Below are 27074 nucleotides of genomic sequence, written 5' to 3' on the forward strand. Positions count from 1 at the left end.
TGCAAAAAAATCTACTAGAACTAATAGGCAAGTTTAGCAAGATTGCAGGATACCAGATCAACATACAAAAATTAACTGTACTTTTATATATAAGCAATGAATAATGTGAAAATAAAATTTTAAAAATATTCACAATACCACTGAAAAGGATAAAATAGTTAATTAAACAAAAGAAGTATAGGACTCATACATTGAAAACTACAACTGTTGCTGAAAGAAAGTAAGGAAGATCTAAATAAATGGAGAGAGATAAAATGTTGGATTGGAGGATTCAATATTGTTAAGATCGAAGTTTTCTTCATATTGAGCTATAGATTCAATGCAGTCCTTATCAGCATCCCAGCAGAATTTTTTTAATAGAAGTTGACAGTCTGATCCTACAATTTATATGGAAATGCCATAAACAATTTTGTAAAAAGAACAAAACTAGAGAACTGACTTCAAAACTTGTTTTAAAGCTACAGTAATGAAAATAGTATGGTATTGGTGTAAGGATAGACATAAGCATCATAGCATTCAGAAATAAACCCTCATTCATGGCCAGCTGATTTTCAACAAAGGTGCCAGGGCAATTCAGTGGGGAGGGGATAGTGCTTTTTTTAAACGTGGTGCAGGAACAATTGGTTATCCATATGCAAAGAAATAAACTTAGACCCTTACTTCACACCATTACACAAAGATTTCCACAAGATGGAAATTGTAAGCTTAAAACTATAAAATTTTTTGAAGAAAATGTAAGGAGTAAATCTTCATTACCTTGGGTTAAGCAAAGCGTTCTAAGATACAACACAAGAGAACTCTTGAGGATGAAGAAAATATTCTAAAACTGGATTGAGGAGATGGTTGTACAGCTGTTATGAATTTACTGAAAGTCATCAAACTGTACACTTACAATGTGCAGACTGTACAGTTTATAAATGATACTCAGTAAAGCTTTTAAAAGTTAAAAAATGAGGGCTTCCCTGGTGGCGCAGTGGTTGAGAGTCTGCCTGCCGATGCAGGGGACATGGGTTCGTGCCCCGGTCCGGGAAGATCCCACATGCCGCGGAGCGGCTAGGCCCATGAGCCATGGCCGCTGAGCCTGCGCATCTGGAGCCTGTGCTCCACAGTGGGAGAGGCCACAACACTGAGAGGCCAGAGTACCGCAAAAAAAAAAAGTTAAAAAATGAGAAGTAATGTATTTTTATTTAAAAAAAATTTTTTTGCATTATTTTAAGGTAAAGCACTGTTGGAAGTTCCTTCCATGTGCTATGGGTTATAGTATACTGTGGATCATCCCAAAATATCATTTGTATGACACTATGACAGCAGTTTCCAGTGTCTCCTGGCATTGTCCCTGTGTCCTAACACCAGTCTAGCAAAGCCAAGCTGCCTACTCTCTGCAGTGCCCAAAGCCCACTGAAGGGATCATCCCAGTAGATTTCACAGCATCATTACACTGATTTCCCCATCTCAACATTTAGCTTTATTGCTAAGAATTTACCTTTAAAATATAGCATTTTAAAGTTCATTGACTTTAAAATGCTAAATTTGTTTTTCTTTCCCAAGAACTGTTTTATTAACCAATGTGTGGTTGTGACTTGTGAAAGAAGTCCAAATTGTCTTTTTTTTGTTTAAAAACATTATGAATTACATAATTGTATGTATTTTTCAGTAAGGGAGGGGGCATCTTCGCAAAGCAACGTTTTAGTTTATTCTTTTAGTTCATTTCTTCTATATTCAAATGCATAGTCATTTCCCCAAATTCACACCTTCGTGGCAGATTTTATGTGACATAATTTCCCCTTTTTTGGTCTCTTTACTGTGGTAAAATATACATAACATAAAATATACCACTTTAAGCATTTTTAAGTGTACCATTTGGTGGAATTAAGTACATTCACGTTGTTGTGCTACCATCACCACTATCCATCTCCAGAACTTTTTTCAGCTTCCCCAACTGAAACTGCACCCACTAAACAGCAACTCACCATTTCCTCCTCTCCTTAGCCCCTGGCAGCCACCATTCTACTTTCTGTCTCAAGGAATTTGACAACTGTAGGTTCCTCATATAAGTGGGATCATACCTTATTTGTTTTGTGACTAGTTTATTTCACCTAACATAATGTCTTCAGAGGATCATCCATGTTGTAGCATGTATCAGGATTTCCTTCCTTTTAAAGACTGAAAAATAATCCATCTTATATATGTACCACATCTTGTTTATCCATTCATCCAATATCAGTGTTTTATGGTAGACAGTTATATACTAGGAAAAGCCAAATTCTCCATATAGAACTATCCAGTGGTAGGGAATTCAGCCTTAGTTTCATCCCCAGGCAATTGCTCTATCTGGTCTCCTATGATATACATCTTTGTGAAAGGAATGTGTGATTTTCACTGAAACTATTATTAACTACAGCAGTCCCTCTCATTCCCTTATTTGTTCAGGTGAATTACTTCTTAAAACAGTGATTGGAGTTTACTCTAAAATACCAAGAATCAGCTTGTTCCCAGTACCAGTGTTTCCCACTGAGTGCCCTTCTCTTTTTATAGCACCATAGTCAACTTTACCGGAAGGCAGAGGAATGTTCAAAAAGCCTTCCAAGTGCAGCAAGCTCTGATTCTCCTTCATGCTATTCTCAAGGAAAGGGGGGGTTCCCCCCAGAAAGGAATGTGATATGCTCAGTTGAAGAATGTTCGATGGGGTTGGCTTGCAGCATTCACATCCAAGAACATAGTTGCTTTCTTCTCTTTGTGGTCCTTCAAACATTATTTCATAAAACCACTTCTGCCAAACTGTCTTTTTTGTTCTCTTTTAACTTTCCACAACAGAAATTCATTTTTGCTACTTGTACAGATGCTTGTAGCTTTGCTACAGCTACTTGTACAAATGCTTGCTGTTTGTTTATACAAAATAATTCATACCCTAAGTCAAAACTTATTGAATTGCCTCAGTAATTGCATATCATATGACACAGCTAATGTAAATGTTTTCTTTTAAAGTGGCAAATTAATAATAGGATATTCATTTACTGTAAATATTATTTAACTAGTAATGTAGATGCTTCAGAAGATCACCTTAGGAAATGAGATTTTAACACTTTTTAAAATTTTTAGTGGTTTTTTTAAATGGAAAAGAAATTTATATCATAGTGAAATTTCTCACACTTGGGAAAACTCTTAGATCTAGTATTCAAATGTGCCCTATTTCATAAGATTTAATTTAAAGCAAAATAAAGCCTGCCTGTAACATCTAACTGGTTGTTTTTCCTCATGCTTTCTTTTGCTTGCTCAAGAATAGGCATTATGATTTGTTTCTTACAAGGCTTCATTTTAGAGTTATTTGCCAACTGAAAAAGGCCTAGAGAACAGTCAAGTCAGGTCATCTAAGGCCAGTGTTTAAGTTTCTCAGAAAGAGCTGCCAACTGACCAGAAATCCAGCACAGTGGCCTATGTTGTTAGGCCACCGACAGTCTTCTTAGATTGAACTGGGAGGTCAAGCAGGTCTTAATTTCTTGGATTCAAAAATAAATCCCTGTAAGAGCTATGTTCTAATGGGATTGAAACAAAAGCAGCTCTGTACACAGAGAAGTAAAACCTAAACCAAACAAGGGCCTCCTTAGGGTTATTTTTGCTGTCAGGATCCAACATATTTTGCAACCCTTTCAGGAAATCTTAAAATGGCCCAGATATACTGATTTTTAATTTCCTATTTGCCGTCAGAAGAAAACTTTCATAATGGATTTAGGTAGAGTAGTATATTACTAGGCCAGCTGAGCCCCTTCTTAAGACTTGAAAGGATATATACCCCATCATGATTTTCTAAAACTTGATCTAAGCTAGCATTTCACTGCTATACTCTTAGGTTAAAGCTTTCCTGGGACATCTAACCGAACGGCTTCCAGCAACATTCTTATAGGCCACTAAGTACAGCATACGGTCCATCGGATATCCATTTCTAACTCGCGTTACCCAGTATGAACTGGGCCATAGTATTGGTAGCAGCCCTGAACCTTTCTCTAGGAAAAATCTAAATTCCAAGTTGAGACTCCTGCTACTTTATTATCATCACTAGATTTGTGAATTTGATATACTTCTTTTTTAGGTGAGAAACAAATTTAGTTTAATATTTATAAAATTTAGCTATTTCCATGTTTTCTGAACTTTTAGAGGGAAAGTTAGCACATAGTGCAAATTGTAAAGGATAATGTACAAATAATGAAAGTACACTCTTCAAATGAATGGAGTACATTATCTCCATTCAGATGGAGAGTCATCTGCATGACTAATGTTTGAGTGCTTTCTTCAATTATTTTAATTGAATTGATTTTTAGAAATTTTACAGAATATAAATTTTTAGGCAAAACAATTTTTAGCACTGATAGAATAGGCATTTTTTATCCTGTAAGAGAATGATGCCCTAGGTGATTTAATTTCTTTTTCTAAATCATAATATCCCAATGGTGCATAATAGTTCTTAGATTTGTAAGATTGGACAGGTTATATAAGTTCTTCTCAAAGTTTAATTATAGTTCCTTAAATATTTAAAAATGCCATTTTAAATTTTGTAGTGTGTTTCTTTCACACTTAATGTTTCCCATCACACAGTCTTTAAACCACTGTTAAATATACTGCTCTTTTCCAAGTTTGGAGTATGTCATTTTTTTAATTGAAGTATAGTTGCCATATAATATTATATGTTCTAGGTATACAATTAGTGATTCACAATTTTTAAAGGTTATACTCCATAGTTATTATAAAGTACTGCCTATATTCCCTGTGTTGTACAATATGTCCTCATAGCTTATTTTAAACCTAATAATTTGTACCTCTTAATCATCTTCCCCTATATTGTCCCTCTCCCCCTTCCCTCTCCCCACTGGTAATCACCAGTTTCTCCTCTATATCTGTGTGTCTGTTTCTTTTTTGTTATATTCACTAGTTTGTTTTACTTTTTATTTTATTTTTATTTATTTATTTATTTATGTTTGGCTGCGTCGGGTCTTTGTTGCTGCCTGCGGGCTTTCTCTACTTGCGGCGAGTGGGGTCTTCTTTTCATTGCGGTGCGTGGACTTCTCATTGCTGTGGCTTCTCTTGTTGCGGAGCACGGGCTCTAGGCGTGCGGGCTTTAGTAGTTGTGGCTCGCAGGCTCTAGGGCGCAGGCTCAGTAGTTGTGGCACACGGGCTTAGTTGCTCCGCAGCATGTGGGATCTTCCCAGACCAGGGCTTGAACCCGTGTCCCCTGCATTTGCAGGTGGATTCTTAACCACTGCACCACCTGGGAAGCCCCTGTTTTACTTTTTAGATTCCACCTATAAGTGATATCATACAATATTTGTCTTTCTCTGACTTATTTCACTTAGCATAATGCCCTCCATTTCCATCCATGTGGCTGCTATGAATATTGGGGTGCATGTAGCTTTTCCAATGAGTGTTTTTGGTTTTTTTAGATATATACCCAGGAATGGAATTGTTGGGTCATGTCATATGGTAGTTGTTATTTTTAGTTTCTTGAGAAACCTCCACACTGTTTTCCACAGTGGCTGCACCAATTTACATCCCCACCAACGGTATATGAGGGTTCCCTTTTCTCCACATCCTCGCCAACACTTGTTATTTCTTATCTTTTTGATGACAGCCATTCTGACAGGTGTGAGGTGATACCTCATTGTGGTTCTTATTTGCATTTCCCTGATGATTAGTGATTCTGAGTATCTTTTCGTGTGCCCGTTGGTCGTCTGCATTCCCTCTTTGGAAAAATGAAATGTCTATTCAGTTCTTCTGCCCATTTTTTAATTGAGTTGTGGTTTTGTTTGTTTGTTTGTTTGCTTTTGCTGTTGAATTGTGTGAGCTATTTATAAATGTTGGATATTAGCCCCTTATCAGTCATATCATTTGCAAATATTTTATCCCATTCAGTAGGTTGTCTTTTCATTTTGTGACTATGTCATGTTTAATGACACTAAAGATTGTTGAAAGGGCATTTCTATATTTTTACCCTAAAGACAGTAAGTTTATATATAAGCTTGAGCAGGAAAGATAGATTTTTAGATCTCAAAAGATTTTCTCTGATCTCTAGCTTCAGAAAACTGGCTCCAGTGCAGTAGTTGAATATCAGTTCCTTATATTTTAGTATTAAATCACCTTTCCCTAACATTTTTCCAGATTTCAAATGTATTTTTTAAAATACTGTTGGATATCAATAGCTGATCTGCTGGGTTCACTGAAAAGATGTGATACTGGAACTTTGTTCCTAATCACCCAGCTTCTTCACAGCAACTGTAAGGAAATTCTTAATACGATAGTCTATGTTTCCAGAGCAAGTCATTTCAATTCCCATTATTGTTGTGCAATATAAACTTGTGAACACTGTTATTATCTTTTACTATGATCACAGACACATTTCATTACATACTTTGCAGCTAAATTTTTATGTAATGAGCACCTAACATAACAAATGTCACAAAACTCCCAGAATCCATCAACTTATTTTAGATAGAGTTTAAACAGTCTCTCTAGCAGTAAATATAAATATATATATATATATATATTTTTTTTTTTTTTTTTTTGCGGTATGCGGGCCTCTCACCGTTGTGGTCTCTCCTGTTGCGGAGCACAGGCTCCAGACGCACAGGCTCAGCGGCCATGGCTCACGGGCCCAGCTGCCCCGCGGCACATGGGATCTTCCTGGACTGGGGCACAAACCCGCATCCCCTGCATCGGCAGGCGGACTCTCAACCACTGCGCCACCAGGGAAGCCCGCAGCTAAATATTTGTCTCTTGAAAACTTTAATTCTTTTCCAGCAGGGAGCTTCTTTGGTATCTTTGATTTAGGTGGTAAGGTGATGGTTGCTAATATACTTCTGTGTTCCCAGCAACTGTACAAACCCATTCATTATTTGGCTCATGTCTGTAGCCTAGTTGCAAAAGTTATAATCTTTCTCAACTAAGTACATTCTGGTCCTTAGATTTGTTTTTCTCTGTGCTAGGAAGTTAGTGGGACACATAACCCAGTGATAGTAATTTTATAGGTTCTCCACCAACCACTCCGTTTTAAATGTTGATATTGCTAAGTGCTGCATATAAACTATGAGCAAAACAAAGATTTCTATTTGAGGATAAAAATCAGAAGAAAGTGAGGTACCATGGAGTATGGTAAAAAAAAAAAAAAAGAAACTTGATTTAGTGTTTTGAATGTAAATTAAAAATGACATTAACTTGTTAACTTATGTTTGAAAGTACAGTCTCAGGAGAGTTCAGTTTAATATTACCACCAACTTTATTCTGCTTTATTTAAAACAACCCATCCCAAATATAGAATGTGGCCTTTTAACAGAACTGTGCTTTTCTACTCCTTAAGACAGAAAGATTAAGCATGTCCATGTATCCGTGTGGAGTCATATCTGACCCAGCGCCAGAGACTGGCAGTGAGCAGGCCTGTCTGTGAGTGAGACAGCGTGAAAGAGTCTGTTCCCCTTGCAGCTGTTCACATTTCCTCGTTTTGCCTTGGGCTCTGTGTGTGTGTGTGTGTGTGTGTGTGTGTGTGTGTTTTAATAAAAAGTGCTGAACTTGGGTAACTATAATTTCATTAGAAAGAGAAAACAAACAGTAATACAGTCATTCTTGTTTTCTCTCCAGGAATAATTTATTAACAGTCTTCCCTCCCTCTACCTCACCCTCTACACCTCAGCTTTACAAATACACTTGAAATCTTCAGATGGCAGGAAAGCAAACAACAAACGGAAATATATTTTGTCATTTCAGTTCGCCTTGAATTTGAGCTTCTAGAGCAAGTGTTGGCAACTACAGCTGTCAGGTCAAATCCAGCCAGCTACTTGTTTTTGTAAATAAAGTTTTATTGGAACCCAGCCATGCCCATTCATTTATGGACTATTAATGGCTGCCTACACATACATAGCAAGGTTGAGTGGTTGTGACAGAGTCCATATGGCCCACAAAGCCTGAAATGTTTATCATCTAGCCAGGCAAGGATTAGGATTCTAACATTCTTTAATAGGGCAAGGCTTGTAGTTGATTGCCTAATGTCTTTCAAATCACATTTAGGGACTTCCCTGGTGGCACAGTGGTTTAGAATCTGCCTGCCAATGCAGGGGACACAGGTTCGAGCCCTGGTCCGGGAAGATCCCACATGCCACGGAGCAACTAAGCCCATGTGCCACAACTACCGAGCCTGCACTCTAGAGCCCACGAGCCACAATCACTGAGCCCACGAGCCACAGCTACTGAAGCCCGCGTGCCTAGAGCCCATGCTCCACAACCAGAGAAGCCACTGCAGTGAGAAGCCCGCACACCGCAACGGAGTAGCCCCTGCTCGCCACAACTAGAGAAAAGCCCACGCACAGCAATGGAGGCCCAATGCACCCAAAAATAAATTAATTTATTTATTTTTTTAAAATCACATTTAGTTAGTTTTTTTCCCTACAGCCTATAAATGGCATTTTCTACAGTTCTTTTCCCGAATATTTGCTGAAGGTGTATCCCTGGCATGAGACCATGTTACTGAATTCTAATACAAGCCAAGGTACTCTGGTATGAGAGAAAGGACAGCACGTATCAGGAAGCCAGTCTAGTCCCTCCTACTCTGGCTGCAGGACCCTGAGTGCATCCCTTCATGTCACTGGTCATCAGCTGTCTCCTTCTTAAAGTGGAGGAATTGAATCATGTTGATATCTAGGATCTCTTTTACCTTGAAAATTTTTTGAAGTCAGACTTGAAACATAGCAAAAAAAAAGAATTAAATGTGGTCAAACTGTATTTCTTAATTTTGAGGGAAAGTTTTTAACTGTGCAAGCAGGACAGAAGATACTGTGATACCTGGTTCCTAAAGAAACAAGGTAAAATAAGTATTCCTACTCTGTTTATTTTTATATTACTCTGATTTTTAAAAAATATACCTATTTACAGTTCCTGTGCACCATTTAAATACTCATTTATTTTTTTTAAGAAACATTTATTAAACATCTTCTATGTACTCAGCCTCATGCTACGTGCCGTTACTGAATGTCAAAGGACTCAAGAGTCTGATCATGGAAAAGAGAAAGAACCACTTAAACAGCATGTTCTGTACTCGTGTCCCTCAGGCAGCCAGTGCCCTCTTGGCTGTTAATGCCCGGGGTGTGGCAGGTATCCAGATGTTGTCTCTGTCCTGGGTTGCTCCTGCATCATCATGTACTCTGCAGCTGGCCTCAGCAGCACTCTCAGCTCCTGCCTTCAGCTGTGACCCCACGGCCACTCCTGGGTCCCCTGGCTCTGTGCAGACAACCCTCTTGGTCAGGGTTCCGCCAAGATGGCTCCAGCCAGATTACATTCTGAGGCAGCTCCTTGACTCATGGGAAACACACAGTCTTGCCATAAAATACACTCCAAGTGTGGGCTGCCCTGCTGTTGGCCTCCCACCCTGCCATCAACCAGGAAAGAGGCTCTTTTCACTTGAGACCCCAAACGCCACATGTCAAGCCACTCCGAAGACTCTCACATAGCGCTCTTCTGGGTGCACCAAGATGGACTTTGTAAATTGCTGCAACTCAGCAAGCATCCCTGCAGAGCATGAGATAGTGAACTCTCCTTGCTGGCACCTCTACTTTGTGTACATGGGTCTTTTGGAGCATCTACCATCCTTCACTTTGCATGAGGGAAGAAGCAACTCCCTTTCCTTTCCTCCCCAACAGGAAGGAGAAGGAAAAATCAAATGCTTCCTTGCCTCAGTCCTTTAGCTTCTACAGATTCCAAGCATCTGTCACTATAGGCAGAATGGGGTGCTAGGATGAGCATGGAAGGACCATTTTAGCTACCTTTCAGCAAGCCCTGGAAGGATGGTCTGGCAGCTTCCTAGCAGACCACTTACTTCCTATTGGCCTTAGCTCTGGGCTTTAGCTGAAAGTCCAAGACAGCAGGCCAAGTCCCAAAGTCACATCATTCTAATAATTCTTTGTATATGATAGAAGGGGGACGGGCAGTAAAGGGTGATAAAGGAGGAGAAACTGCAGCCTTCCTTTGTTCTCAAAACTCAACCACCTCTCACTTGCCTCCAGACCTTGGGAAAACTCCACCTGAATTTGAACTTTGAGTCCTGAATAGCATCTCCTAGGCAGCATAGAATATGAAGATGACCCATAAGAATGAGAAGTTGAAAAGCTGCATACTCCTGACGACTGTTTTAAAACAATTAAACGTTACATTGCATTCAAAATTTCCTCTGTTGATGACTTTTTATTTACATACTTTGCCATATCTCTCAAACAGTTTGTATTTGTTATGGGTATCCCTAAAATATTTTGAATCCCTAAGGCAAAGATAGAGTCACAGAAATGGGGGGCAGGGGAATGAAGGTTGGCATGTCATGCATACACATCCAGATAGTCCCCAACTTGGGACTGCTCACTGAGATATTTCCTAGTTGATATTGCTGGGGACCAAAGTACTCTCAGGTCCTCAGGGGGATCAAGTTGGCATATGTTCCTGGGCCTTTGGTTATACATGTCTTTGGAATTTGTGACTTCTTTGAGCATAGCAACTATCATCTTTTTCCTCTCCATAACCCCAGTGAATAGAACCCACTGCCTAGTACATGGTAGGACCTCAGTAAATATTAGATGGATAGATGGGTCAACAAGGGGTCACTTCTTCCCACTGATGGTGAAAGTAAGCCCCTTCCCTGTCCCTTCCTGCCTCAGTTCTTAATTACTCTTTTGGTTAATGAGCAGGCAGTTGAAATTCACCATCTATTCTTAACCACATGGACACCATCCACTCCATCCAATGCCTGCCTTGACCGCTCCAGTCCTGCACTTTCCTAGGAGTTGGAGGGGCAGAGCCCGGTGTCCCCACCTCAAGCAGAAGGTCCCTTCATTTAATTCCTTCCTACTGTATCTGCCTTTCATATTAAGCATCTCACCTCCCCCTCATCCCACCACTAGTTCCACTGAACTTTGGGTGAATGTGTGATTAGTTGGATCAGGCAAAACCAAAGGAGCAGAGGGAAATTTGGTCTGAGCACTTACCTTGGATCAGGGCCTTATCTGCATGCCACCTATGAAGTTGTTGTAAAGCTAGAACGTTAGTTCTCACTTTGCTACTCCCTGCCTTAGTTTCCTCATCTGTAAAGCGGGAGTAGTAGGGATATCAGCATTACAAGGTTGTCTGAGGTTAAATGAGGGAATATATATTAAGAACTCTGACTAGTAACTAGCATCCACTAAGTGCTCAATAAAAGTAACAATTATCATTGTTGTTAGTATTTGTACTACTACAACTATTCTCAAAAGTTGGTACTGGGCATAAGATTTACAAATATCTAAGGAGTTTATTAAAGCACAGATATCTGGATCCCCATTTCAAATTCTGATTCAGTAGATCTGCAGTGGGGCCCAGAAATCTGTACGCTTAAGTAACTACTCCAGCTGATTCTGCTACAAGTCCTCAAGAAACCACACTGATATAAGACCTAGGGAACTGTACTTGGCATCATAAGACCAAGCCAAAAATAAAAGGTCTCCAGTAATAGAGTGAGAGCAATTCTGGGAGCTTGGAATTTTTGTTGCTTTGTGAGTTAAAACTAATGTGCATTTATTAAATGTTTAAATAGAAGCTAATCCTAATCATGGTTGAAAATTTTGAAAGTAGCATTAGTAATAGTCCTTGTTCAAGAAAAAGGCAAAACTTTTTGTGGTGAAATTAGGCATTATAAAGACATTATAAATGATAGTGCCGTCAACTTGTAAAGCCTCAAATTAAATTTGCTTTCTTTTTCCCAAACAGCATTTAAGAGTTTTAAAAATCTTTTTAATTATCCATGTAGGTTTTTTATTTTGTTTGATTATTAATATTATGACATGTCAGGTGATGGCTATATCTATTTTTTAAGTGTTAGGTATTTTAATTGTGTTTTTTTAACTTATGATTCCTTACTTTTGAGGGGTTGGGATTTTTCCCCCTCCTACTTTTTATTGCATGTGTACAGTATTTCATTTATCTCTATAGACTAGCCTGGGAACCTACACTGCATATACCATTATTTCTATGGAAAAATATATTCGGTGGTTCCAAATGTCAAAATTTACAATCTTTAGAGATGGAAGTCATTCAGAGGATGGAGACTGCCCATGTGTATTCTACAGGGATTCGAGCAAACTTTTATAAACAAGCCACATATCACTAGTCCCCTAAGTGTTAATATAATATTTTAAATAGAGCAAATTTTACTAGCCTACTTATACTATTTATTTAACCTCTAATTTAGTAGTACTTTCTCAATGCCGCCATTTTAAAATGGTCACTGCTCTATCTTCACATTGCTATCATTAGGCTTTATTTATTTATCTGTCTGCCTATTAATCACTAGGAATTTTTATGTATGGTGTGGCCCAAACATTTACAAGTCATAAAGCTTTATCCTGCATTAGTATAAACAAGTGTAACTGTAATCTGAAGAATATTATGGTATGTGACCTCTCCACTAGCACTGCTGTGCATAGTAGGGAAGGAAAAAAGAACAGAACCAAAACCAACCCCCAAAACTCCCCACTTATTTTAGAGAAGTTAGGAAATAGAAGTGGCTGGCTAGCCAAGACCATTTTAAACTTTTCACTTTTCAAAGCAGACTGCTGAATGAGATGTTTTGTCTGAAGTAGAAATTAATACTTTAATTGCACTTCTGCACAACAGAGATTTTTCTCTAAAGAATTTTCTTCAGAAAGTTAAATTTTGGATCATTTAGATTTGTGGAGTTTTTAAAGTATAGACTCTTTTCAGCTTCTTCCCATACTCTGTGAATTTACAAATTAAAAAGGAAAAAGGTTTATGTCCTTGATTTCTTGCTGAAGGATGCCAGAACTGATACTGTTAATGAACAGCCCTAGTAAAACAAGTATAAACCTTTCGTGAGAGCATTCCTTCCTAGAAGGAGTTGGGTTTGCCCTTTCCCAAGATTTAGATTGCTGTGAAAATTCCTTCAGATGTGTCTTGGCCAGAAAGCATTCTTTCATTTTACTCTGTATTCATCTTATTAAATGTTGCTTCTATCAGAGGGAAAAAATGCTGTGATTACTGAAATATTGATGATTTTTAAAAAGATACGCGTAGCACTCATCCCAACAAGTTTCATTTGAATGAATAAGACATTAACAAGAAGATCCCACTAAAATCATCAGCCTGCCTCTTTAAGGGGAAAATATTGTTTAGTGAAATAATAAATATGAAGCTCTGAATTTATCAGAGAATTATGAATGTTGATTGGATTTTCTCCTTTGCTTTTAGCTATATGACAAAATTAACACAAAATCTTCACCGCAAATCAGGAATCCTCCGAGTGATGCAGTACAGAGAGCCAAAGAGGTAAGCGATATATATTTTGTCAATGTATTTGGGTGTCATATTTGGTATGAAAACGTTTCTGCTGCACAGTAAGAGGCAGCTTCCTTGAAGTCACAGTTAGACCATTATACTCAAATTTAGTATTTCTAAGTTTATCACTGAGCATTTACATACAGAAAAGAAAAAAAAATCTCGGCAGCAACATTGCCTAGATTTCTAGTTCTGGTATGTAAACTTGAACAATTTTACTTCTCTTTTTTAAAAAAAAGAAAAAGTTATTTACCACTCTTGGTGGAAATCGACATGCTATGAAAGCTTGAGTTGCTTTTTTAAGGTGGTAATTTTTGAAAGTTAATTGAATGCTTATAACAACTAAGTTCAGAGAGAAGTCATTTTTATAAATTACTGGTTAGTGTACATCTTTCACAAAATTTTAACTTTTTTATTATAGAAACATCACACTGCAGAAAGTTTGGAAAGTAAAAAGTCATCTATAATCCCATCACCCTAACACAGTAATTTTCATTTTTGCATATCCTTTTCTAATCACTATCCATTTACATATAAATTTTTATGTGTTACAATCAAAATATATCTTTCTTTTAACCTAACCTAATATAATAAGCATTTTTCCATGTTTCTGCTAGGTCTTCGTAAATAAGTTCTCATGATGGCATAGTTTTTCTCTGCTGTTACTAAATTATAATGAATTATAAATGCCTCCACTGTTAGATACCTAGTGGGGTTTTTTTTTATCACTTTTTGATATCATAAAAGTCTTTATACAAATAAATATTTTCCTTTGAAAAAATATTTTATTTTTATTTATTTATTTATTCATTCATTTATTTATTTTTGGGTGTGTTGGGTCTTCGTTGCTGTGCGGGCTTTCTCTAGTTGCAGTGAGCGGGGGCTACTCTTCGTTGCAGTGCGCGGGCTTCTCATTGCAGTGGCTTCTCTTGTTGCAGAGCATGGGCTGTAGGCGGATGAGCTTCAGTAGTTGTGGCTCGCGGGCTTCAGTAGTTGTGGCTCGCAGGCTCTAGAGTGCAGGCTCAGTAGTTGTAGCGCACGGGCTTAGTTGCTTCGCGGCATATGGCGTCTTCCCGGCCCAGGGCTCGAACCTGTGTTCCCTGCATTGGCAGATGGATTCTTAACCACTGAGCCACCAGCGAAGCCCAGAAAAATATTTTATAAAGTGAAATTACTAAGTGAAAGAATATGAAAGACATAATTCCTTCCCTATCAGATTTTAAACACAAGACCTGTACTGGAAAATATATATTCACTGAGAACCAAGTCCAAGGTTGTGGAAGCCGCTAGGCCTGCCCACCTGGTCAGGGCAGCAGTCAGGAGAGGTTCTGTTTGCATTAGAGACCACACCTCAGTGTTTAAAATCATAGGCTGTGAGAGTAGCAGGGGACCAGAGAGAGTATATTGTTTCATCTTTTGTTTCACTGGTTTAGAAACTCGAAGCAGAAAATACACCAAAGGAGAATTGGCTTATCATCATTAAACAATATGAATTAACAGCATAACCAGCACTTGTTAAGAGTACATTTTTCTAATTGGGGTATAGTTGTTTTACAAGAGTACATTTAGATAAGAAGGAAACCTTATAGTTTTTGTTTGTTTGTTTGTTCTTCTCTGAGGAGGTGGTTGAGTAGCACTGGCTGGGATCTAAGCCTTAGGCTAAGTGACCTCAAAACATTCCTTCCTGGCCAGAATTAAGATTCTCAAAGGCGAGTCAAGAGATTCCTACTCGGTACATGACTTGCGTGCCCCTGACATCCAATCCTGCTGAAGCAATCCTCGATTGGCTCAACTTTTAGGATTGAGAGCAATGTGTATAACCACTCTGAGTCCAACTATGTACACTTGGAACTGTAGTAGTATGTTTACTCTGAAAAGGAACAGAGGCCTTCCCCTGGGCTCATGTCACATAATCAAATTTTAAATGGGTAAACTCCATCCTAGTGGTAAGGGATAACTTTTGAAGAACAATTTCATTTGAAAACAACCGTTTAAACCTATATAGAGAAAATGTTAACAACTAATTCGTGAAGAAAATGTGAGTGAAAAGAGAAAAGTTTTTGATTGTGTGTCTTATTTTTAAATTATTCTCTTGGGTTCCCTGGCAATTAATTCTAGGAACCATTGCCGAGATGTGGCGAATGTGAGGAGATGAGTGTGGAGAATCACATTGATTCTCTCAGGCTACAAGGAAGAGTACTCAAGTGTTTTCTCTTCTTTAAATTGTTTTTATTTGAGCCTTTGTCATTTTAATCTTTCTGAAAGGAATTGACAGTTTTGTTAATATAAAAGAAAGCTGTTACCAACTTTTATTACAGATTCATCTTGATGGTGAGTTTGGAAAAAGATTTGCAGAGATTATTTTCCCATTAAGTTTAATTAAGTTACTTATACCTGTAATAAATATGTATTACAGACTTGTCATTTCGTTTTGTATTTTTCAATAATCTTTTGAGGTATAGTTGGGTAATGAAGGCAGAGACTATTACAGCAATTTGTTTTATTTTTTATTACCACAAATGTAGCTGTTTTATATATTAATAACCTTTGAATAAAATGATGAATTTTTTTCCAAAATAATTATTTTGCCTGCCATACAAATCCATTCATAATTTTTAATTTAAAAGAATTCTATATTTTCTAAGTCTAGCATCCTCATTATACTATTAAATATCTTGCTTATTTTTTAGGTATTGGAAGAAATTTCATGTTACCCTGAGAATAACGATGCAAAGGAACTAAAGCGTATTTTAACACAACCTCATTTCATGGTAAGTAACAATTAAACTTCCATAGAAATAAAACCTCACTTTCAAAAGAAGTTTTTACTAATCCTTATGAAATACAGCTATCTTCATTAAATGTGCTTTTAGCCGTATAATATCAGACGGTTAAGATTACAATACCAGATAATACCAGATGCACTAAAACTTTTTGTTGCTGTTTACTTTGTGTCATAGTTGTAAAGATGCTGTTTGCCAGCCTCATGGAGTTGGAATAAGAATTAAGTAGATGATACATCTACTGTGCTTAGCACAGTGCCTGATATATGCTTGATGCCTAATAAATGTTAGCTAATGAATATTATTAGTTACTCCATAGTATCTGTCATGTGTAGGGCACATAGTAAGTTCTCAGTAAAACATTGAGTAGATTAGGAACTTGCCCGTTTGCAGGTAGGTTAGCCCCACCTCAGCTGACTGTTCTGTGCAGTGTGTTTTCCGTAGATAGAAGCCTGTATGTTTTGGACAGACATGTCTGTCTATAAACTGATAAGTAACCTCAGCTCAATTCTGAGAATGATGTAGGACCATTTGATACCAATAGATCTTTCAGATTTGAAGTAAGCTAAATAAATTAACATATACCCAAATAAAATCCTTTTTTTAAGGTTAAGGTTTTTTTCAAAACCATTAAAGCTCAGACAGCCCCATCTCTCACAACTTACCTACCTTCGAAGCCTTGGTTTATTTTGCTTTTCTGACATCAGAGAGAAATTAATATGTGCACTGCTATTAGTAAACATTTTCAGAAATAATTCTTGTAATTTCTGAACACCCAGCTAGGTACTTAAAAGACATTTTCATTTACTCATCAAATACGTAAATGCCTACTATATGCCAGGCACTGTGCTGGGCACTAAGGATAGTGGTGAATAGGACAAACGAACTTCCATTCTAGGTGAGACGTGGATAGGTGAGCTAGAGGCAGACAGTGAGCAAGTAAAACAAACAATATAACTTCATATAGTGATAATAACTATGAAAAAAAAGGATAATGGGGCAGAGATGATAGTAAAGTGGAAGCTACTTCAGATAGTCAGGGGAAAGCCCCTCTGAGGAGCCAACATGTGGGCTGAGACTTGTTATATGAAAGAACAAACTTTCTGAATGTCCAAGCATGGGGAAGAGCAAATGCAAAGGCCCAGAGGCAGGAAAGAGTTTTGTAGGGTCAAAGTACAGAAGTAAGGCCATTGTGGCTGGGATATAGTAAACAAGGGAGAGGGTGGTACAAGAAGAGCTGGAGAGGGTGGCAGAGGCCAGACCACATAGGGCCTTCCAGACCATGGTAAGGAGTCTGGTTTTTCTCCTGATTGCAGTAGGATGACACTGAGTGATTGCAAGCAGGAAAATATTGTTAGAACTGTGCTTTAGAGATTGCTGGGGTTGTTGTGTAGAGAATGGACTATAGTGGGGTTAAGAGTTTAAAAAGGGAGACCAATTAGGAGGCTGTTGTGAGGTGGTAGAGGCTTGAAGAAGGACGGGGCTGGTGGAAAATGAGCAAATTGGGATTCTACTTTAGAGATGGTTAGACATGGCAGGACTTGCTGATGGCTGGGATGTGAAGTGATGTGACTAACTCCGTTTTACAGTTCAGAGAGGAAACCACACCTTAGAAAGGCAAAGAGGCTTGCTTTAGGTCACCCACCTAGTAAGTGGCCTCATTGAGGTTCAAAACCCAGATCTTACTGGCTCCAAAGCCTGTGCTCTTAAATGTGGGTTGACTTGTAATGAGTATCGATTTTCCTACAAACTTAATTTGAACTCATTGGTCATTCCCAAATAAGCATATGTTTGGATAATGTCCCATGTGGCAAATATAATTCCAAGCTATATATACTGTGTTAAACTTTTAAATGCTGGAGGTTTCTATCTTATAAGCATTTTAAGATCATGTGGACACAGTGGGGGAAGGAGAGGGTGAGATGAATTGGGAGATTGGGATTGACATATATACACTACCATGCGTAAAATAGATAGCTAGTGGGAACATGCTATAAAGCCCAGGAAGTTCGGCTCCATGCTCTGTGACGACCTAGATGGGTGGGATTGGTGGGGAGGGAGGTCCAAGAGGGAGGGGATATATGTATACATATAGCTGATTCACTTCACTGTACAGCAGAAACTAATACAACATTGGAAAGCAATTATACTCCAGTAAAAAAAATTTAAAGAAAGATCATGGTTTCAAAATCTGGTATTTTTAAAGAAATATTAACAGCTAAAGGAAAATATTTTAATGCTTATAAGTTTTATTATACCAAGGTCTGGGAGTTATTCTTAACATATTTATAATTTTATACTTATTTCTTCAATTATCTGACTTTTTCTTTGCTTTCTGATCATTAAAATGAGGATTTAATATTGGATTACCTTATACATGAAAATACAGATACTTATAAATATTTACAGTAATTAAGAGTAAAACAGTGTAGATTTAATTTTTTTAATGTGTACTCTAGAGTAGAGGTCATGATAAAAAATATTATTACACCATCCTTCAGTTACTCCATTTGAAAGACTTATTTTTTAAAAAAGAACAGATCCTTTGCTTATTGCAGTTGTAAAATATAAAACATTAAGGGTAAAGACAATATAAACAGAATAGAATGTCAGTGCTTTAACTTTTTCCTTTAAAATTTTCTGTTCTAGATCCTGTTTTTTAAAAGCAAATTTGTATCCTACTTTCCCAAAAAACAAGATGGTTAAAAATCGCCTTAGGTTGATATGAAAGCTTCATTATTAAGTGATTAATTTTATGACTTGTAATTGTAATTCAGAAGCCAGAGGAACCACTTTCAAACCTAAAATTCGTATTTTTTCCTATAAATTTTATTTTTTGGTTTTTGTTTTTTTGGCTGCATTGTGTCTTCGTTGCTGCACACGGGCTTTCTCTAGTTGCGGCAAGCGGAGGCTACTCTTCGTTGCGGTGCAAGGGCTTCTCATTGCGGTGGCTTCTCTTGTTGCAAAGCACGGGCTCTAGGCACATGGGCTTCAGTAGCTGTAGCACGCAGGCTCAGTAGTTGTGGGGTGCAGGCTCTAGAGCTCAGGCTCAGTAGTTGTGGCGCACGGGCTTAGTTGCTCCGCGGCATGTGAGATCCTCCCGGACCAGGAATCGAACCCTTGTCCCCGACCTTGGCAGGCGGATTCTCAACCACTACACCACCAGGGAAGTCCCTTTCCTATAAATTTTAAATGGATTTTTCCCACTTTGGTCTGAAGTTCTTAGTTGTCTTGTCCACGTCCTTTTTACATACATATGGAAGTATTTCCTATTACATGATTCTTCTTATGTAATTAAAAATAATAGCTATTTCAGCTTAGTAACAATTGCTAAATCATACCTCATGACATACTTGAAGAAAAATATTCAAACTCTGATTTCCTTATTTTTTATTTGGCATACTCTTTTAATGGCTTTTTTTTTAACAATCTATAAGTGACCCCTTTTTTTCTGTTTGCATATGCATTGGATTAAGTTTCATTTTGTGGTAGCAGTCTTTTCCGGTGGCAAATAGTGGTTAATATCAAGTATGACCTCATTTGGTGATATAATTTAAGGATTTTTCTCTTAAAGTTCAATTTTAGTATTATTTTTGTGATTGTGGGCTTATCCTTCCTTATAAATAATACATTAAGTACAAGTGTTTGCTTGTATAATTTAAAAGGATGGATAGAAATCATTTGCAAAAAGCAGTACAAACACTTTCTCCAACCCATGTAACTGGCATTATCCTAATGAAGCTTGGTTCTCTGTTTACCTGGGTATATATCCTCCAGTCATACAAAGCATGTTTTTTTAAAAATTGTTTTAAAATTCACTGTTTATAGAAGACACATCTATAATTAATACAATGAACCTAATTTTAACAGATGAAGCTTTTCAGTTTGTCTATTACTGATTTTTACTTTCTGCCCTAAATCTTAGTCTCTTAAGTGGCTACAGTTAAACAGGGAAAAGAGGGATTTCCCCACATACCATAACCACCACCACTTTGGCCTGGGGTGCTAGTGCAGGGTGTAGTCAGGGCACTGGTCAGGAAGCCAAGGTCCCCAGGACCATTGTGGAGCCCTGCTTTCAAGCTGCGCTGCTTAGTGCCCTTCAGTGCCCCTCATCTAGATCCCAGTTTAGGCCAGCCCTCTGAGATCTTGGAAACATCCGGCATTTCCATTACAAATTCAAAACATTGTAAAGCAATTATACTCCAATAAAGATGCTTTAAAAAATTGGGTATATTGCTCCAAGCATATGCTCTATTGATGTCTGATCAACATCATCTTCTTTATGATTTTACCACATTGTTACCTTATTTTTGCGTCGTATGCGTACCTTTAAAGTACCTAAAATAGCCAAGTCATGACTTTGGTAAATCTTTTAATTAAATAACTTAATTTGAGATGCTACAAGCTATACTTTTAAGGTGATTTTAATTATGTTTCATTATCTCTAGATATTTCATTACCAGACAGATCACAGATTAAAATAAAACTGAATTTATAGTTAGTACTATAACTATAAGAAAATATAAGAAAATATAATGCATAAAGCACCAAACATACTGATACTTAGCTGTAAAATTCTCTTTGAAGTAGAAATGTTCAAATATTCATGCTTATTAAAAACTTTCTTATGATGGCAGAAAATGTACAGTAAGTGGAAGAATAGCCTCTTTTAGGGAAACAAGGGATATTTATTACCCAGTTTCACCAAGATGACATATGGAGATATCAATACAGAGAAATCACTTTTTCTTTGTTAATGGGCTTTGCAAAAAGAAGTCATAATAATAACTGTCAACTTACTTTTTATTTATGCAAGTGCTCCAAAAAGTAGAAATGAACAAAAACATTAAATAGGTTTAGATTTTGAGCTCCATATCATGTGATATTTTGGGAAATTACATTTCTTCAGGTACATTTGTGTGTGTTTTTATTTCTTTTACTAAGATGTATGTTATAAATTACCCTTTGCGTTATATAGCAGAGTTATTGTTAATACCATTGATGAAAGACGTTTGCTCAATGCACCAATTATTGCCATGTTTCTTTTTAAATTTGTTTCCATTTTAAGCCCCAGCACAAATTTGCCAGCTCTATGTACAAATGATTCTTTCTGCTAAATTATTTGAAATTGCATTATGTCAGACTTTAATTGAACAAGTTAGTTGGGCACTTTTTCATAGCATCAGACAACACCTCTTACCCAGATAGTCAACAAACACATCCATTCATTGATTAGCTCACTCATTCTTTCATTTGTTCCTTCATTTTTAAAAATCCATCTATCATGATTATTTATCACAAAGAAATTATGGCATGGCTATATCTAGGTGTAATGTGCTTTGAGTTCTCTTTAGATGAGAGATACCTTTGAGAGGCAAAGAATAATTTTATATATGTTTATATAATAGACTTCTGCTGGAATAGTTCTATTATTAATATTTTATTTCCTTCGTAAAATATCAGGCCTTACTTCAGACTCACGATGTAGTGGCACATGAAGTTTACAGTGATGAAGCATTGAGGGTTACACCTCCTCCCACTTCTCCCTATTTAAATGGTGATTCTCCAGAAAGCGCAAATGGAGACATGGATATGGAGAACGTGACCAGAGTTCGCCTGGTCCAGTTCCAAAAGAACACAGATGAACCAATGGTAAGTAGGAAAAGAAAGTTTTCTGTGTTCTCATAAAATCCCAGCATGAGTTATAGCAGCTACCTTCCACCTATACTACTAGGAGGTGGGGAGGAAGGGAGGGCATGGATAGTTTTAAAGAAACCAGTTTCCAGATCCTAAATAAGCCACCACCATACCCCTCCACCCCCACCTAAAATTGTTATGCCTGACACCATGCCTAAGGTATGTTGGCTTTCCTTCCCACCTCTCCTTTCACAGTTGCTCTTCAACAACAACAAAAAAGGACAGACCTGGTATATTAGTCTAGAGTGTAAAAACCTCTGGGGCAGCAAAGAAAGGTACAGTTTGAAATACTGGAATTGGTGTTGAAAAAGTGAACGTCTAAAATTCCTTTTACAAGTCTAGTGGTTTCCAGATCTTTTGCCTTCAACAAAATTAGAGGAAGACTAATTCGGAAGACATTCAAAGAATTGAGTGCCATTGCTAAAATAAAATTCCTTCCATTCATGTCTACCTATTTGATGTGAATTTGTTTTCTCAGTACTTAGGTGTAGCATTGGAATAGAATGATGCTGAACCCTGCCTCATCCTCATAGAATCTTCATAGGTTGGGAAGATCAAGGAGAGGCTCCTTGATGTTAACTGAACAGAGGGGGCAGGGAGAGTAGAGACCATCCAGGCAAACCAAGTAGCATATGCAGAAACCTGCTAGTGAAAAGGCTCTTAGCATAGTTTTTAAAATGGAAAGAAGGCACCACAGCTGGACTGTAGGAAACAAGGTGTATGGCAGGAACAGGACCTCACAAGTGTTGATTCTGTTTTTTATCTTAAAAACAGTGGGAGGCTATTGAAGAGTTTTAAGCAGGGAGATAAGATCAGATTTTCATTTTAGAAATAATTACTCTGGAGAATGGATTAGAGGGGGACAAGAGTGGATATAGGGAGACCAGTTAAGAGACTGTTATTACAGTAATACGGGGAGAGATGATGGAACTCAACTAGAGGGATGGATGTCAAATGGAAAGAAGTGAATAGATTTAACAAAAGACCTTGATAATGGATTGACATTGGGGACTGAGGGAGAAGCAAGTATTGAGGATGACCCTAAGCTTTAGGCTTTTCACAGCCAGATGGACAATGATGCTGCCTACTGAGACAGGGGATATTGGGAAAGTCCCAAGTTTTAGGAGAAATCATTTCTTTAGGGAAAAGGAAAACATTCAAACGTATGCATTCATATGTTTTCCTCAGAGCATAGAAAAGGGATATTGGGATATAGGAAAACAAATTACTTAAGAAAGTTGCCCAGTTGCTTTCCAAGTTATAGGAAGAGTTACACAGCAGTGATCCTATGATTGCAATTTCCAGAAAGCCCTCAACTCTAGACATTCGGGTTGTAATTCTCATTTACTGTTCTTTGCCAGTTATACTATATTATCTCAGGACTTACAGCAGACAGGGGACATGCAAATCACCTCACCAATCTGGTGCTCTCCAAGCAACTCTTTGACTTAAAAGAGTGCGGGGCAGTAGCAACTTTTGGGTACCTCGGGCAAATCACTTCAATGTCAGTGGGCCTCGTTTTGCTCATACTTTGCTTAGCAAGTATTACCAAAAGTGTGCTTGACTACACGATCCCCAAAATCCCACCCAGCTCCGAAAGTCTAATATTCCCCTCATTCATTTTATATATTCATTCACTCATTTAGCAAATTTTTTTAAGTGCCTATACTATGTGCAGATCACTGTACGCCAATGATGTAGTGGCAGATAAGACATGGCCCCTTCCTGGAACTCAGTTTCCACAGGGCTACCTACTTTTTTTTTTTTTGGAGTGGGGGCCATGCTGTGGGGCATGCGGGATCTTAGTTCCCCGACCAGCGATCGAACCTGTGCCCCCTGCACTGGAGGTGTGGAGTCTTAACCATTGGACCACCAGGGAAGTCCCAGGGCTACCTACATTAAACAAGTAAATATGCACTTTAGCACAGTTTGTTTAACGGGTGCAGTTATGACAGAGCTATAGCGGAGAGAAGGCTGCGTCAGAGAAGCAGGAGGAGGGGTGATGTTCAGCCAATCAGAGCAGACAGGAAAGTGGAAGTGACCACAAGAAGGAGGCCCAGAAATGTCTTGTGATCGTCATATTCTAAAGCAACCCAATGACAGTTGCTTGATCTTCTGTATGGTTAACTACGTAGAAACATAGACTGAGTAAAAGCGTAAAACTGCACCCCTGAGTTACATTTTTCAGAAAGCACAAAATGGCCTTGACTCTTCCCTAAAAGTCTCCTTAAAGAAGCCCTCCTGTCCTCCATCTTCTGTGATCCTAGTGAAGGTGTGTATTTCTGCTTTTAATTGGTTGCCATAAAAACAGAAATTATTTTTATGTGAAATATATTTTCAATAATATAGTTTTCTATTACATTTAATACAGCTTCATTTGCTTGCTTATTTGTCCTGTTAAAAACATTATATTACCATGCAGGATATACCTGTATGATCTCTTTTGCTTTTTGGACCTTCTACAATGTATCCAACTATGTATGCTGGGTCCATCTCCCAAGGGTGTTATACTCCCATTACACCCTTGTTTTCCCATTTTTAACATCTCACTTATAATTATTTCTCTTGATTGGTACTCCCATAGTTGCAGGTGTTAAAGACCAAACTTAAAATGGCTTAGACAACAGGGGAGAGGCTTATGTAAACAAGGAAAAGCCAGGAGTTTACCCCAAGCTGGGGTAGGTTCAGCAGTAACTGGGCCAAATCCTTTCCCTGGAATTTGGGAACTTATGAACAGAGAAACCATGAATCAATTCCTCTCTGCAGAGAAATGTTTGAAGTAGACAAAATAATAAATATTAACTCCAGTCGGTTTGAGGTGAACTTTCCCTAGCCATGAGAGACCCTGTCTATCTCATTCACTACTGTGCCTAGCAGAGTGTCTGCCATATAACAGGTTCACAGTAATATTGGTTGAATGAATACATTAATTTATTAATTTCAAGGATGGAACCCCCATCATACTATCATTTCCCTTCTGAAATTAGATTTGACTTACACATTAATTTACAACATTTTTCCAGGAACACCTTCTCTTGGTAACCATAGATGCTGACTGAATGTACAAGTTGGAAATGATACTTGAACAATACAGTTGAATGTGGAACTAGAAACATTTGATAAACCAGTTTTTTAAATTGCTTGCCTACCACATCTAAGAACCACAAAATAGGAACCATGCAAAGTTATATTTTATAGAACTGTACAAATTCAGATAGGGTCTAGATTATAACGTCTCAAGTATTTTCATGGAACTTTCTAACAGAATGTTATTTTCCAATGAAGAAGATAAGACAGAGTTCCCCTACCCCTAATCATCTCAAATTTAAGACCAGTTTTCAGCAAGGGAGCTTGTTAAAAATACAGATCTGGGCTCTATTCCACACTTCCTGAATCTAAATCCAAAGAGTGAGTTTAAAACTCACTATTGGACTTCCCTTGTGGCACAGTGGGAAGAATCTGCCTGCCACTGCAGGGGACATGGGTTCAAGCCCTGGTCTGGGAAGAGCCCACATGCCACAGAGCAACTAAGCCCATGTGCTGCAACTACTGAGCCTGTGCTCTAGAGCCTGCGAGCCACAACCACTGAGCCCACATGCCACAACTGCTGAAGCCCGTGTGCCTAGAGCCCGTGCTCCACAACAAGAGAAGCCACCTCAATGAGAAGCACGTGCACCACAACGAAGAGTAGCCCCTGCTTGCAGCAACTAGAGAAAGCCCACGTGCAGCAACAAAGATCCAATGTAGCCAAAAATAAATAAATATAATATAAAATAAATAAAGTTAATATTATTTAAAAGGTCCCCATGTGACTCTTAGAATCAACCAAGTCTAGTACAAAAATATGTTTATGAAAGCTTCTCATATAATGGTGAATAATTGGAAAGTAAAAGTAATCTATTCCATAGAATAGTATTCTGGCATTAAGTATATAGAGCTTCCACTTCCAACCAAGGTGGAGTAACAGGAACAGATTTACCCTCTCACCTGAAACAACCAAAACAAATTTTAAACACACAAAATGAAGTAACAGTTTTCAAGACATTGAACATCAGGCAGCAAAGGACAGTGATCCCTAAGAAACAGTAAGCAAATAAGGTGAGCACTGTGATTGCCCCACCTTACTGACATGCGAGAGTTTCCAAGTCACAACACAGTGAGGGGGAACTGAGGCAGAGCAGGCAGACTCCCTGAAGAGACAGAGCTGAGGGCCTGGGAAGACCAAAGAACTAAAGTTGATAGGACAGAGTACTGAAGAGGAGAGAGCTGCACAAAGAGAGAACCCTAGAGATCTATAGAGGGTCCCCCTCAGGTATTCATCTGAATAATGATCAGCACATTTATGAAAGGAACCTACCCGGAGCCAAGGAAAGACCATCCAAAAGGATGAGAAGGAACAGTGCCCAACACTCACTGCCTGTTCCCACCGCCCAGACTAGAAAAACCAATTCAAGGGCCATTGAGTAGAGTGCTTAGGAAGGTCTTGCCTCAGTAATGAGGAATAAGTAGCCCTAGATAGAGAATTGCCCCAGACCTGCCTTAACAAATCATGAAAGCAAGACCCAAAGGATCAAACTATTTCCAAGTAACTGAACTACATCCCAGGACAAAGCTTAAGAATATTTACAAGAAAAAAATCTAGGGATTCGCCAGTGGCGCAGTGGTTGAGAGTCCGCCTGCCGATGCAGGGGCCACGGGTTCGTGCCCTGGTCCAGGAAGATCCCACATGCCGCGGAGCGGCTGGGCCCGTGAGCCATGGCCACTGAGCCTGCATGTCCAGAGCCTGTGCTCCGCAACGGGAGAGGCCACAGCAGTGAGAGGCCCACGAACCGCAAAAAAAAAAAAAAAAAAAAAAAATCCAGCATGCAATAAGATAAAATTCACAATGTCTGCAATCTAATCAAACATTGCTAAGCATGTAAAGAGGCAGGAAAATGTGACCTATAATGTGGAGAATAATCGGTCAAAACTGACATGCAACTGACAAAGATATTAGAATTAGCAGAAAAATTGCACTATGGGATAAATGGCAGATTAAACATTTCAGAAGAATAGATTAGTGAACTCAAAGGACACAGCAATAGGAACTATCCAAAACAAAACACAGAAAGAAAAAGAATTTTAAAAAATTAAAAGAATATTACTGAGCTATGGGACAACTTCAAGCAGCCTAATATTTGGTTACTTGGAGTCTATGAAGGAGAAGACAGTGAAGAAGAAACAGGAAATATATTTGAAGAAATAATGACT

At 38.2% G+C, this 27074-nt stretch overlaps 1 protein-coding gene across 9 annotated transcripts in view; it reads left to right on the plus strand.

Moving 5' to 3' along the window:
- The window catches only part of CASK (calcium/calmodulin dependent serine protein kinase), a 391721-nt gene that overhangs the window by 306839 nt on the left and 57808 nt on the right, over positions 1–27074 (plus strand). For all 9 annotated transcript variants that reach the window (XM_089904607.1, XM_022556423.3, XM_089904603.1 and 6 more), the window contains 3 exons: positions 13258–13335; positions 16035–16115; positions 21591–21779. In XM_089904607.1, coding sequence (XP_089760733.1) covers positions 13258–13335; positions 16035–16115; positions 21591–21779 — 348 coding nt within the window. The remainder of the gene's footprint in view (positions 1–13257; positions 13336–16034; positions 16116–21590; positions 21780–27074) is intronic.

This window comes from Delphinapterus leucas, chromosome X, assembly GCF_059928025.1.
Source record: "Delphinapterus leucas isolate spDelLeu-1000000601 "Yukka" chromosome X, BTC_Dleu_Yukka2, whole genome shotgun sequence".
Lineage (NCBI taxonomy): Eukaryota > Metazoa > Chordata > Mammalia > Artiodactyla > Monodontidae > Delphinapterus > Delphinapterus leucas.